Source organism: Calonectris borealis, chromosome 11, assembly GCF_964195595.1.
Source record: "Calonectris borealis chromosome 11, bCalBor7.hap1.2, whole genome shotgun sequence".
NCBI classification, from domain to species: Eukaryota; Metazoa; Chordata; class Aves; order Procellariiformes; family Procellariidae; genus Calonectris; species Calonectris borealis.
Window position 1 is genome coordinate 10,024,582 of NC_134322.1, and position 13,076 is coordinate 10,037,657.

Consider the following 13,076-nt stretch of genomic DNA (forward strand, 5'->3'; position numbering starts at 1 on the left):
CAATCTCCTCATCTGCTTTCTGACTCTATTTTCCTTCCTTTCCTCTTCCTTCTTCCCCAGATATATTCACAAACACCCACATGGGTCTCTGATGAGTACAGTGGTTATTCTATACATTTCCTAGTTGCCTGTTATCTTCTTGGGCAACACTACCTGTTTCTACATGCATGAACACCCTTTCTGCAAACAGCAATGAGCTCCATCTTTCCCCAGGTAACATTCATTCCCTCTGAGATCAGGTAGATCCAACGCATACTTTGCTGAGGGAAAATTTGCCTTGATGATGTGCACAAACCACACTTCGGAAATAGCCATACAAAAAATCTAGCTGGGCTATTACACCTCAGCATAGCACAGCACTTAATGATGTCCTTAACGTTAGGCCGTTGCTTTCAAAGGGGCTCTTGCATGACTGTGGTTGAGTATCTGTGCAAATGCTTTAACAAGTGGGAGGGGGGCATCAGTTATTTTTAACTGTCATTAAAGCAGGCTGGTAATTTACGTACAGACTTCCCTGCTTGCTTTGCTACCACTTTTCTAATGTCACTTCAAAGATGCTCGTATGGAAAACACTAGGAGAAAAGAGTGTCCAGTTATTCCTGATGACAGAAATGTTTTTCTGTGGATCTGTACAGTGTGCTAAAAGTCACTATCTCAACAGTAGCTCACTTCCATTGCTGGGCTGTTCTGCACTTGTCTACAAATTCATATTCACTGGAAGGCACAGAGGGTCCTTCTGGAAAGAAATCTGTAGAAATCCTTTTCTCACCATAATTATTGTTTGAAAATGCAATAATTACCCAATGTTTTCTTTAATACATTGGCCATAAAACCACGTAGTTATGCCACTGCAATCCCAGGGATGAAACTTTGCTCTGATTCCCACCCTCTCCACTGGATCCCAGTGTGCAAGCTAAAATAGAAACAGCCATTGGGGAGGGAAATTAAATGGAGGTCAATAAACAGTCTGGCAGAATCCAGGGGAGAGCTGCACTTCATGGAATAACAGGTTGTGCTATCTAACTGCTGCAGTGGTATCTGCTTTTAGTAATCCAGTTATACTACACAGCAGTTGTTTTACTGTGAAGGGCATTATCTGGCCATAAATTACTCATGGTTAAAGTAAGATTATAGCCTATTAGGAAGGTTTTAATCAAATAAAAAATTAAATCCATTGGAAAAGTGATTTTGGAACAAGCATCTCGTTTGCTATCCAAGCATTTCAATACTGGGCTTGTGCATGAAAACATGCACAGGAAACTAAGTCAGAGCTCACCGAGAGATGAGCTATGGGGAAAGTAATTAATCAGACAGAGGGTGACAAATACATTAGAGACCAGGTCTGTGGCTGATAACTCCTTGTTGTTCTGTGGGCTTTCAGGGATGAATTAGGAGAACAACGGGCTGGCTCTGAGCCCCTCTGCCAGTGCGCTCCTCTCTCTGCTTCACTCCTCTCGCCGTACCGGGAGATGCGTTCCCTTGCAGTGTTACTCCCCAGGCACAGAGGTGGGCTTTGCCCCAGCTATGGTCTGGTCACTACAGGTTTTCATGGCCCAGTCCTCGTGCTGTGCTGTGCTGTGCTGGCTGGAAAGATATATGGTCATACAAAGTGGCTAACATTTCTCTAAGGAAACCTTTTCCATCATCTAGATGTTGCAGCACCATTACTTACGTGTCTTTCCAATATTACTGTTGTGTGAGAGAGAGCTAATAGGTTTCGGTGGCAGTTTCTGTGCAATTCTGACATCTCTGTGGTTAAAAGACTTCCTCTACATTTTGGAAAACGTCTTCTGAAGATAACACACTCTCCTGGAATGTTCTTCTATCCTGTAAACCTTTAAGATTACAAGGCTGGGACAGCTCATTCTTCCAAGGAGGAACAGTTCAGTCTAGTGCATACATTTTACACCTAAACAAAGAAGCCTCGACCTTGCAAAAGCTATCATCTGATTAGAAAGTTAGCGGTAAATTTCAGTGAGGTAGCTTAAAGGAATGCACCGCTTTGCAGGTCATTTTAGCTGTGTTTAATTTACTGTGATGACTCCTGTTCAGAGATTAGAGTATTTACACTGGAGCATGGATAATACATAATAAATGTGTGTGCAGATGTAAGCTTGTAATAGATTTGGCAAGCAAAGTGTTCTTTCTTATGTGAAAACATATCTGTAATCATTTCAACACCAGTCCTGGGATTTTATTTGAAATTGATGCTCCTTGCCTTGAGAATGAGGCATGAAGATGAAGAGGAGTCTCAGGCCTGTTTACAAAAGTAATTCAGGCGCTTGAGCACCCAGATCTTTCAATGACACCATAAAGAATAGGTCGTCTATCCAATTCAATATTGTCTTTTGCCCCTTGGCAATTGCTGCTTCATCAGATGCATTTGTAGGAACACACTGGTGTCAAGCGGAGCTTTGCCAGGAAGGTTTCCTAAGTTGAAGGTGGTTGATGGGTGATGGTTGATGTGCAGAGCAAGGAGAGAGCCCAGGAGCGCCAGCACTTCGCCTGGCCAACGGAGACCTGAAATTAATTTTCCATATCCCAGACACAGCCACTAACAACGGACTTGTTGGACACGGTGTGTCTGAGGGTTGTTTCCCAGCCAGTCCTAGCCTTAGGCTTCAAATTCACATATCTACTCCTGAAATTGTTTTCTCAGATCTTTCAGTGGGGTGATGGGTATTGTTCTGTCCAACACAACGGTGTCCCGATGTTAACAACATTCAAACCAAAACCAGAACAGCACTGATTAACACCAGCTGATTTGTCTCAGGGTCAAGTAAAGCTTCTGTCAACAACTTGGAAAAAATGATCAGGTCAAACCTAAAACAAGCCAGCCTGTCTGGAAAACAACTTGCCACCTCTCTGATAGCCTGAAAAAATATTTTTTCAGCTCAGCTGCATTTTTCAGATGCATTTTATGTAGCTGCTCATGTAACTCCACATGAAGATGAATGAGCCCAGATGTGATTTGACCATCTAACATCCTCCATTCATACCCCATCCTGTGTTTTTTCCAGCCTGATGCTAAGACAGTCTCTGATTTCACAGGCAGACAAAAGAATGGAATGAGCATTTCCTAGGGGATGACAAATTCTAATTAAATTTAAGTGTTGGAGTTATTGCTTAGACTATAAGCTCTTAAGAGCAGAGAGTGATCTTGCTTTTGCTTTTGCTTATACACCCTGAGTTCAAGAGGGTACTGAGGTTCCTATGTGCCATTGCTGTAAAATTTCTTCTTCTTATGCAGTGGCTGAAGCATGAAACGTGAACACTGACCTTTGTTTTGTACATGCAGGTGAAGGATGTTGTGGGTTATAATGCACTGGGCCATTGCTTCTTTACGGAGGATGGACCAGAAGAGCGCAACACGTTTGATCACTGCCTTGGACTGCTTGTTAAACCTAGCACTCTGCTCCCCTCCGACCGAGACAGCAGGATGTGCAAGCTGATCACGGAGGGCGCTTACCCGGGGTACATCCCTAAACCCAGGCAGGACTGTAGGTGAGTGGGAGCCTTCCTTTTCTTCTTTCTTTTCTTTGCAGGACGTAGCCATAAAAGATAGCATTACGTGTATATGGTTATCTCTAGAGGTCTGTGCTGCATGCCCCAAAGGTTGGGAGAGCAGTCTCCTTGGGACCTTTGTACTTGTGCTATTCAGATGCCTACACACCTACAGTGTAGTTTTCATTTTGAGCATAAAGTTAATTGAGATGGTTGCTACCTCAGATATTGAAAAACTCTCTTTCTTTTGGAATCTTGACCCCAAAAAGTTGCTGAGTTCAGAATGGGCTGGGTTCTGACATTGGTGCTCATGTCAAATGGTAGCTGATTTTGAAAATACTCCCATTAATTCAGAAGTCATTATTTGTGAAGAACAGATACTGTGGAGTGAAACCAAAATAATATAATAAATGCAGTTTAGCATAGAATTGGAACTTGACAATAGAAGATTAAAGACTGTATATGCCCATTGGATCTCTAATAGACTGTCTATACATGAGAGCTCATGAAAACGTTTCCATGAGAACTTCTCAAAACTTCTGTTTGCCACAAACACTGTATTAAACTTGAAAAATGCTGAATGCCTTTCATCTCCCTTTTTGTAAGATCCTTTCCTCTAAGTGTCCTTGCAGATCTGCCAACTGAGGTTTAGATGAGGATTATAGAAGCATTTGCAATAAGAAGGGATTTTACAAGTTCTTTTGCCTTGCAGAAAAAAGTTCAGGTGAAGTATAGAAGAAACACAACCAGCTCAGCCGCACAGTTAAGCATTAGAATTTTTTCTTAGAGGAATTATAGAATCATAGAATCATAGAATAGTTTGGGTTTGGAAAGGACCTTTAAAGGCCATCTAGTCCAACCCCCCTGCCGTGAGCAGGGACATCTTCAACTAGATCAGGTTGCTCAGAGCCCCGTCCAACCTGACCTTGAATGTTCCCAGGGATGGGGCATCTACCACCTCTCTGGGCAACCTGTGCCAGTGTTTCACCACCCTCATTGTAAAAAATTTCTTCCTTATATCTAGTCTAAGTCTACCCTCTTTCAGTTTAAAACCATTCCCCCTTGTCCTGTCGCAACAGGCGCTGCTAAAAAGTCTGTCCCCATCTTTCTTATAAGCCCCCTTTAAGTCCTGAAAGGCTGCAATAAGGTCTCCCCGAAGCCTTCTCTTCTCCAGGCTGAATAGCCCCAACTCTCTCAGCCTTTCTTTATACGAGAGGTGTTCCGTCCCCCTGATCATTTTTGTGGCCCTCCTCTGGAATTCATGGGGTTTTCATTAGCAGTAATTTTAAGCACAGGTTAGAGAAATGCCAGTCACAAATAGCGTAGTTGTAGTTGACCCTGTCATAAGGCAGGGTATGGACTCGCTGAGCTCCTGAAGGCCATTCTCGCCCTCCTTTCCATGATTTTCTAGCTGTTTTTCTGCCCAAAAATCAAGGTGCACAACCTAGGAATATGATTTCATAGCTAATTACTGGCTGTTCAGGGAACCTACTCATTTTGATGCATATCAGGCAGCTAATTATCTTTCCTTTTCTTCCCCCATCCCTCCAACTCTTCTTGAGAGAGTACTAAACCCTTAAAGTAAAACCTGTGTGCATAGCAGCTCGGCAAGCAGATCCCCAGCTGTAGTCCAGGAAGCATAGCAAGTGATCTGGAGAAGATCTATGGAACCATGTTGTTTTCAGAGTGTTTTCCATTAAAAGCTGGATGTCAAGCTTGCCTTTAAGAGTTTAAAATTGATGGTGGATCATCTTGAGGACAAGACCCCTGTGCCACAGAATGGGAGGTCTTCCACGGTGAAGATTTGTCTTGAGACCACAGAGCATTGGTGCTGTGTTGAGGCTGCTGAGAGACAGGAACACTTCTGCCCGTAGTCCAGATTTTTCTCCAGGATTTTATTCTGCTGTAGTTGGAGGGGGCGAAAAAATCTACGCTAAAAAAAAGCTAAATTTCTGACCCACAAAAAGCCAATGAGAGAATCTCTGGAGCCAGACTTCCATCCTGAAAATGAGACAGTTAGAAGCTGATTGATGCCTAACAGCTAAAAATCTTTGGGGGATTTCTTTTATTTGGAAATACTCTGAATCTGCTGAGACTGTATCAGTATCACCCATTCTGTCCTCAGAACAAACTGGGGTTTTGTCCAAAGAAACATATTTTTAGCTTTTTACTTTGGCAAGGGAAAGAGATGAATTCATGCAATGCTCTTTTTCACATCTGTGTTTGTTTATAAATTACACTTAATGTCTCCATTCATAAAATAAGAGTTAATCAGCCATTGTGCTCATTTTCCACTGATATTCCGTTTAATAGTCAGAGGTACATATTTTGTGTCGTTTAGAAGACTCTTACATGAAAAAGCACTAGGAAGGATAGGCGGAGATCTAATGAAAAGGTCCTACGGTACTTTGATCTGCGATGTCTTCCTTTGTAAAAGAATTCAAGGTCTGATCATAAAAATAGCTTGTTTTGCACGGGGCTCATCCAGCCTGCAAGTGCCTGAGTACAGTAATGCTACCCCTGGGGCAGCGGCCAAGGCACCCAGCACAGGGACGAGGGACGAGCACTGGCTGAGGCTCCATCGGCTTGGAAGAGGTAGGCGGGCAGCCGCTGCCAGAAATTAAGACAATAGGGTTGTGCCAAATGACACAGTAACCTGCCCAATCCACATGGCTCTGAGGAACAGGATCGGGCTGAAAGACAGGTCACTGTGGAAATATAATGTCCTTGCCCTTGCCTACGCAGCAGGAGGTAGTCTATAAATAATCTCAAATTGTTTCTTTCTAGGCCAGTCCCATGCCCAAAATAGAAAAATTTTGCTATGTTTTCATGATAAAGCTGCACAAACGGAACTTCATCTTAGGCCAGCAAAATCAGTTGGCCTAAAGCCCCCGTGAAGTCCTTCATAGCAAGATTAAAAGAGACATAAGGGTTCCGTAGGTTCATCCCCTGCAGGAGGGTGAATCTCACCCAGCAAATTTAGGGAGCCAGTCTGCTGGTTGTAAGTGCTGGATGTTTTCCTCCCAGTGTTCATGTGCCTGTAGGTTAATGAATGCCGTGTGTCACAGGATGGACAGCAATGGATTGATCTTTCCTCCTTGATGGGAATCTTTCAATTAAGTCTTTTATGTGCATTGGACAAATGGAGTCCTTTTGTCCCAAAAGAAATGCATAGGAGGGTGGGAGCAAATAAAGTTAATGAATCACAGCAGCTCTTGGAAAAGGCAGGTACCGGGGCACACTTGGAAAGCCCTTAAGAGGCAATTCGTTGGGTCCCTTGATTAAACAAGTCCCTAATGAACCTGAGGGCTTATTTGGGGGCAAAGTTCTTTTCTGTGACTTGTGCAACAATGTATTTACCTTATCATAAAACATGATTGACATCTGACAGCTTCATAGCAGGCTTGGAATTGCAGTCAAAATTCCTCATTTAATACTTGGGGTTTTAAAAGATAAGGCCATGCTCTCTGTCAAACCGCAGAGGACACGTGTGCCATGAGAAGAGAAAGAAAAAAAACCCATTCCCTTTGCCCCCTAGGCAGGACCCCTTATCTGGGGAGCTATCGGCCCTGCCTGTACTGGGGGAGTTGGTCGGTGACTCTGGTGTGTGCTCCAAGTGTCATTTTCATGTTATTCTTTGTTTTCCTGACCTGCAGCGCCGTATCCACCTTCTGGATAGCCAACCCACACAACAACCTTATAAACTGTGCAGCTGCGGGATCTGAAGTGAGTGCAGAAGTTTCTTATCTGGTAACGACTCAGACCGGTTACAGCCCTGCAAGGCTGAGGCTCTTGCTGGAATAAAACCTGCTTCTGTTACTCAGGCATTTTTGAAACTGCTAGATCGAGACATATATTAATGTGGCTGGTGCTGCCAATAAAAAATAACGCTTTTCCTTTTGCTCCACACTTCTTGCCGCTTGCTGTTTCTAGGGCTGGATGGCTTTAACAAAAATTCCCAGCCTTTGCACAGTGTGCAGCCTGAATAAATTAAATAAATATGGCTGCGGAGTCCCAGTGAAGTCTTTGGCAATGATTCTGTTGATTGCAGTACAGTAATGGTGCTCTGAAATTTCAATCAGCACTAATGCTAATTCCACAGGAATTCTTGGTCACATCAGGAGCCTTTATTTTCCTACTAAGACAAATAAACAAGCAAACCAAGCCTTAAACAAAGAGATGTGGTCTTTCCAAAGCTTCCAGATCTGAGTACCTAGGTTGGGGCTCCTAGATACACTTTTAGGCAACTAAATTAAAATGATCTGATTTTTAAGATCTGCGCATGCAGTGATAGGAGGACATGAGTGTATGTGTGTGTGCGTGTGTTATGGATTTTGAAAGTCTCACTTATAGCTTCAATATAGATGTCAAAGCTTAACTTAGGGCACCTTGAAGATGCAGGAGTGTTAATGTGAATGTATGTGTGTGTTAAACTCTTTGCTGCATGTAGTTATACAGGTCAATGCTGCTAGCTGTGATTTGTTCTGAAATCTTCTGGCTTACGTCTTATGGCTTTACTGATAAATCCTTGGGCTAATGTAGACCAGCAAAGAAGTTCAAGCAAAGTCTCAGATGTCCGTTCTCTTTCTCAGGAAACAGGCTTTTGGTTTGTTCTGCACCACGTGCCGACGGGGCCCTCAGCAGGCATGTATTCCCCCGGCTACTCGGAGCACATGCCGATGGGGAAATTCTCCAACAACCGCGCGCATTCCAACTACCGGGTGAGTCTGCACGCAACGGGAACGCTGCCCTTGAAAAAAACACCATCTTCTTGCTCCAGCTCTTTGGGTCTGCAAGCTATTAATGCCTGTGCTTTCTGTTTCGCTAAAAGTTACTGCAAGCTTGTTTGTGTCTGCAGATAAAGCAGCTTGCGTGCCGGCATGGGAGCTCTCAGAGTCAGCCAGCACCCGCTTCGCTTGGCTCTTGGGCATTCAGAGAGGCTCTTCCCTCTGCTCAGGCTGCTTCTCTGCTTCTGCACTCCTAAAATAGTGCCTCCAGGAGCATCTATTGGCAGCTTGTCTAATTATAGACCTCAAGTGCCAATGTTAGCAATTAACTGAACAGCTTCTAGAGGGATAAATACAGGCCACTGTGTCTAATCGCCTTCTCTTTACTTATTTACCCTTAGCATGCCATGTTGTGGGGCTGTGCGTTACTGTTACTGAGCGCTTTAGACTGCAGCAGGGTGTTTATGTGTATTTACAAGGGAGGTGCCGTTTCTGGAAATTTGCGGCAATTTTGGGGGGTATATGCAAGTCTGGATAGTCCTGGCAGCCCTCGGTTTCACATGCTACTAACAGAAGCAGTTAATTAGGATCGTGCTTTGGCTTAGAACAATTGGAGGTAAAGCCTGGAGATGGAAAGAACTATAGAATATATAAATATACTGTAATATTGCATTTCTCTTTTCTTTTAGGCTGGAATGATCATCGATAACGGCGTTAAAACCACTCCAGCCTCCGCCAAGGACAAAAGACCTATCCTGACACTGATTTCTGGGAGGTAAAGTGTTTTGCACAGTTTGGTTTGGAAAAGACTTCTCAATAGCACTGACTGAAAGCTATGAAAGTGCCCCTGAGGAAGCTGACAAGAATCATTGCTATGCCTTTGGGGTGGCTTTTATTGAGGAAAGGTCTTCGCTTAGATTTACCACTTTCTAACTTCATCTTCTCCATTCCCCTTCCTAAGGGACCCCCAGCACCCACACCCTTCTGGTTTTGTCCTTGCTCTTTAGCTCTCAGCTGAGCTGGCAAGGATGTTACATCTGCTCTAGGGTGTTTATTGACTTTTTTTGTTTTTAGATAAGCAAGAAAATTAAATGCTGTTTGGTCAACAGCCCCGCTGGGCAGAACGTGCTGCAAGAGTTTCCCAGGAATAAGAAATTAAAGTATTTCCTGGGAATGTTGTTGATTTTCTTCATTCCTTTAGGACCTGCTTTAACAGCGAGTGCTTATGCGGTGGAGCTCACACTTTGATTTCAAATTTCTGTCTAGTTCCAAACCTGACACTGCAATAATAATTACAATTAAATACACAGCGCAACCCTTCATCTCTGCTGCTTGCACAGCCTCTGTGTAGCATAATGGAGTAATTTAGAAATACTGGAAGCCTCTCCATAGACCATATCATATTGGCAGACCTACCATAGTCTGGCGGCTTCTGAGAATCCCCACTCTTTCCCCAGAGCTGACCCCAGCGAGGAGGCTGATGGAAGCAGAGGGCTTCTTGCGGGCAAAGTGTAATAGCATAAGGACCACACTTGCACCCTTTTATCTCATTAGAGGTTGAGTCTGGCTCTTAACTTAGTTATCAAGCCCAGGGAGAGAAAAAGGCTTAGATATTCTCAAGTTTCATAGTTTTCTTTCCTGACAGATGATTGCCTCCAGTTGCACCCAACCTGCATTCCCCCACAACTGGGTTTCTTGACAGAAGAAACCATGTAGGGAAGAGAAACCCGCTGAAAACCTCTGCTCAGCAGGGGAGAATGACAATTTTTTCCTTTTCTCCTTTCCATCTCTGGGGCGTGGGTTGCACAGATTGCTGTAGTCACGCACTGGGCAAGCATTGCAGGGGTGGGATCAGTCCTCCTCCCCAAGGGAACCCAGCCAGCAGCCCAGATATCAGTTACCCTGGGATCCACATCACCCCAGTGCCCTGCCTAGCAGCTGATGCTAAAAGATTTTCAAAAGTGAATATTATTTACATTATTTTAATGCTCAATTAATTGAAATGATTAATTCAATGATAAAAGTAACTTCTAAAAAAATAACTTATTAAGAGCCACCTGCTCTGCAAGTATCTCCAAATTCTCTTGGGAGCCTGATACTGCTTTTCCATATAGCTGAACATGTGCCTTGGGAAACTGCCTGCTGCCACAGGCGCAGCAAGTGATTACAAAAGGCAATTTGTCCCTTGCCATACAACGGCAGGAATGACCCCTGGAAGCCGAGCAATTCATAATGCAGTCATGTTTATGCTCGGGGATTGCCCACCAGCACAGGCTGCAGCCCAGGTTATTTATACCATTTTCCACTTTTCATGTGTCAAGACAGAAAGACCGAATAAGTGATTATAGCTGGACTGGCTGGGGCAAACTTTGAGGTAGGCTGGGCAGTTACAGAGTTGGAGAGGTTATTCTGCATTCTGTTACAGCATTAAATATCTGGGCCAAATTCTGTACTCTGTTGTGTTCCTCCAGTTACACATGGATGTGAATGAAACCGGAATCCATCTCAAAATATCTGTATTTAACAATGTCTGGGGAATTCACAAGGGCTGATACTAAATCTCTCTCTGAAAGCAAACTCACATTCACAATGATGAAGCTGCCAAAGCAATATTCATTTACTGGAACCCTATCAGCCTGATGCTCAGTTTTAGATTGATATGATGGCTTATTAAGTAAAGCAAAGCGCTATTGAATATCTGTTAGCAATTTGACAGCTTGGCCTCACTACCCATTCGTGCGGCATGAATTTTAATCTCTGGACCATCCGCTGCTGGCACTGAGTTGGATACTCATCTGTCAGGTTTTCTAAGCTGTGTAGAATGATGGAAGATGCTCTTTCAGAAGCAAAAGGGAGAGCTGTGCCTCAGGACCGGGTAAATGACAGCCAAGCTCAGCATCACCATAGTGAGCCAGATCCTTGCTCAGATCCTATGGCCCAAGCGGTGGCCAACAGGCAGCTGAGGGCACGCATTGCTGCAGTTTCCACTTGTGTCTGGTTTTTTCCTATGTCAGGCCAATATTTCATCATCCTTGAGAACTTCAGAGTTAATAAATCTTGTATGTGTGTCCTGTGTAATATATAGTAGGAATAGTGAGGGATATAATCCCAGCCCCTCTCCAAGATGTTTTAATTCCTTTCCACAGCAAGGAAAATTTGGCAGTGGTACTTATTGCCACAGTATAGCCAAGGTTAGGAGATAAGAATGCTCAAAAGGGAAAACAAAAGGCTATTTATCTAAATAACAGGAATATGCTAAAGGATAACATAAGGGATTAAAAAATATCTCAAGCTTTTGGGAGCAATAATAAACTTTCCATGCTTTCAGCAATATATCAGCACTTACATAACGGAAAGGTGAAAGGAAACTTGGAGCGGGTCTTTACAACTGCCTCGCCTGGACCGTCCTTCCCTTGGCAGTTGGGTCTGGCCATCGCTGCTTGACTAGACACGCTACTTGGATGGACTGTTGTCCCAAAGCAGTTCCTGAATTAGCAGAAACCAGATGTTTAGCAGGACCGTGCACCAAGCAGGGCTACCTTCCCTCGCCAACCTTTCTTCTCTCCTTCTGGTTACAGATACAGCCCACACAAAGATGCTGATCCTTTGAAGCCCAGGGAACCTGCAATAATTGAGCGCTTTATTGCCTACAAGAATCAGGATCATGGGGCCTGGCTGCGGGGTGGAGATGTGTGGCTGGACAACTGCCAGTGAGTTTTGCCTTATTTCAACTCTCGGAGTTCAGCCTGGTGTTTATGGCGAGCATAGCTGTGGTTCAGACTATTTATATTGCTTTGCACCTTTCGTATGGCCAAGATTGAAATAAAGATGAAACGTTAAGTAAACATAGGCATTATTTTACACAAATAAAACCTGCTTTGTCTGAACTAAAGATCCTTCAGATTGTTTCTCTGTGTGATGCTGACCAGCATTCAAAAATGGTCACATACACACACAGACACACACAGATGCAAATAACTAAAAATAAAAACTAATTTTTTACATGAAAAATGAGGTGCTTTGAAAAGAAAGCAGCAAAATCCATCACCTTCCCTGGCTAAGCCTGGTCACAGATCAGTTTTATGTGGTTCACTGTTATGCTGAATAAGCGAGTACTGACGAAGCAGACATAAAACTCTGCATCAGAGCAGCAAGGGAGAGAGACTGGGCAAGTGCGTGTTGTGCTCTTTGAAGGCCGTTTCCTGTGCTGGTCAGAAGAGATATTTGTTTTGCACTTGAAAACAGATGATCTTCTACAGTTTCTTTTGCTGAGCCAGGTTCTTGATATCCACCTCAATGAAGAAAGGAGAGAAAAAAGAAAAAGCTACTTTGCAAGACATATTGTGATAACCCTAGCAGGAATAGCTGTCACACCATTACCTGGTGTCCAATTCCCGGGCAGAGCTGCCTTACCTTTGAGTGACCCAAACCTCTTAAAGCAACCGGGGGTATGAACTGGCTCTAGTGACTGGTCAGGTTGGCGAGAATGAGACTGTAGCAGAACGGTCAGAAACATAATATTGAGTAATACAGTTTGTGCTTCTTATGAACTTAGGAACCAGAAGTATCTAGCGCACTCCATGGCCAGCAAGAGTTGTCTTCTCAGACCACACTCATGTAATTTACATTTACTCATGTAATTTAGACATTTGCATTGCTTATGGAGCAAGTGCAGTCTATGGAGGTTGCTAAAAGACTGAGTACTTTATCAATTTCCAGCAGCAAACCTATGAGTGTATGTGAATTCGAGGAAGCAGCCATCAAACCGTAATTGTCCTTATAGCCACAGTAATTTCCATTTCTACTGCTACAAAAAGACTTATGTATTACATTAACAAAACAAAT

At 43.5% G+C, this 13,076-nt stretch overlaps 1 protein-coding gene across 1 annotated transcript in view; it reads left to right on the forward strand.

Annotated features, from left to right (window-relative positions):
- CEMIP (cell migration inducing hyaluronidase 1) overlaps positions 1 to 13,076 on the forward strand; it is a 113,834-nt gene that overhangs the window by 84,040 nt on the left and 16,718 nt on the right. Inside the window, exons 14-18 of the mRNA XM_075159935.1 lie at positions 3,299 to 3,504; positions 7,161 to 7,230; positions 8,097 to 8,225; positions 8,921 to 9,006; positions 11,810 to 11,941. Coding sequence (XP_075016036.1) covers positions 3,299 to 3,504; positions 7,161 to 7,230; positions 8,097 to 8,225; positions 8,921 to 9,006; positions 11,810 to 11,941 — 623 coding nt within the window. The remainder of the gene's footprint in view (positions 1 to 3,298; positions 3,505 to 7,160; positions 7,231 to 8,096; positions 8,226 to 8,920; positions 9,007 to 11,809; positions 11,942 to 13,076) is intronic.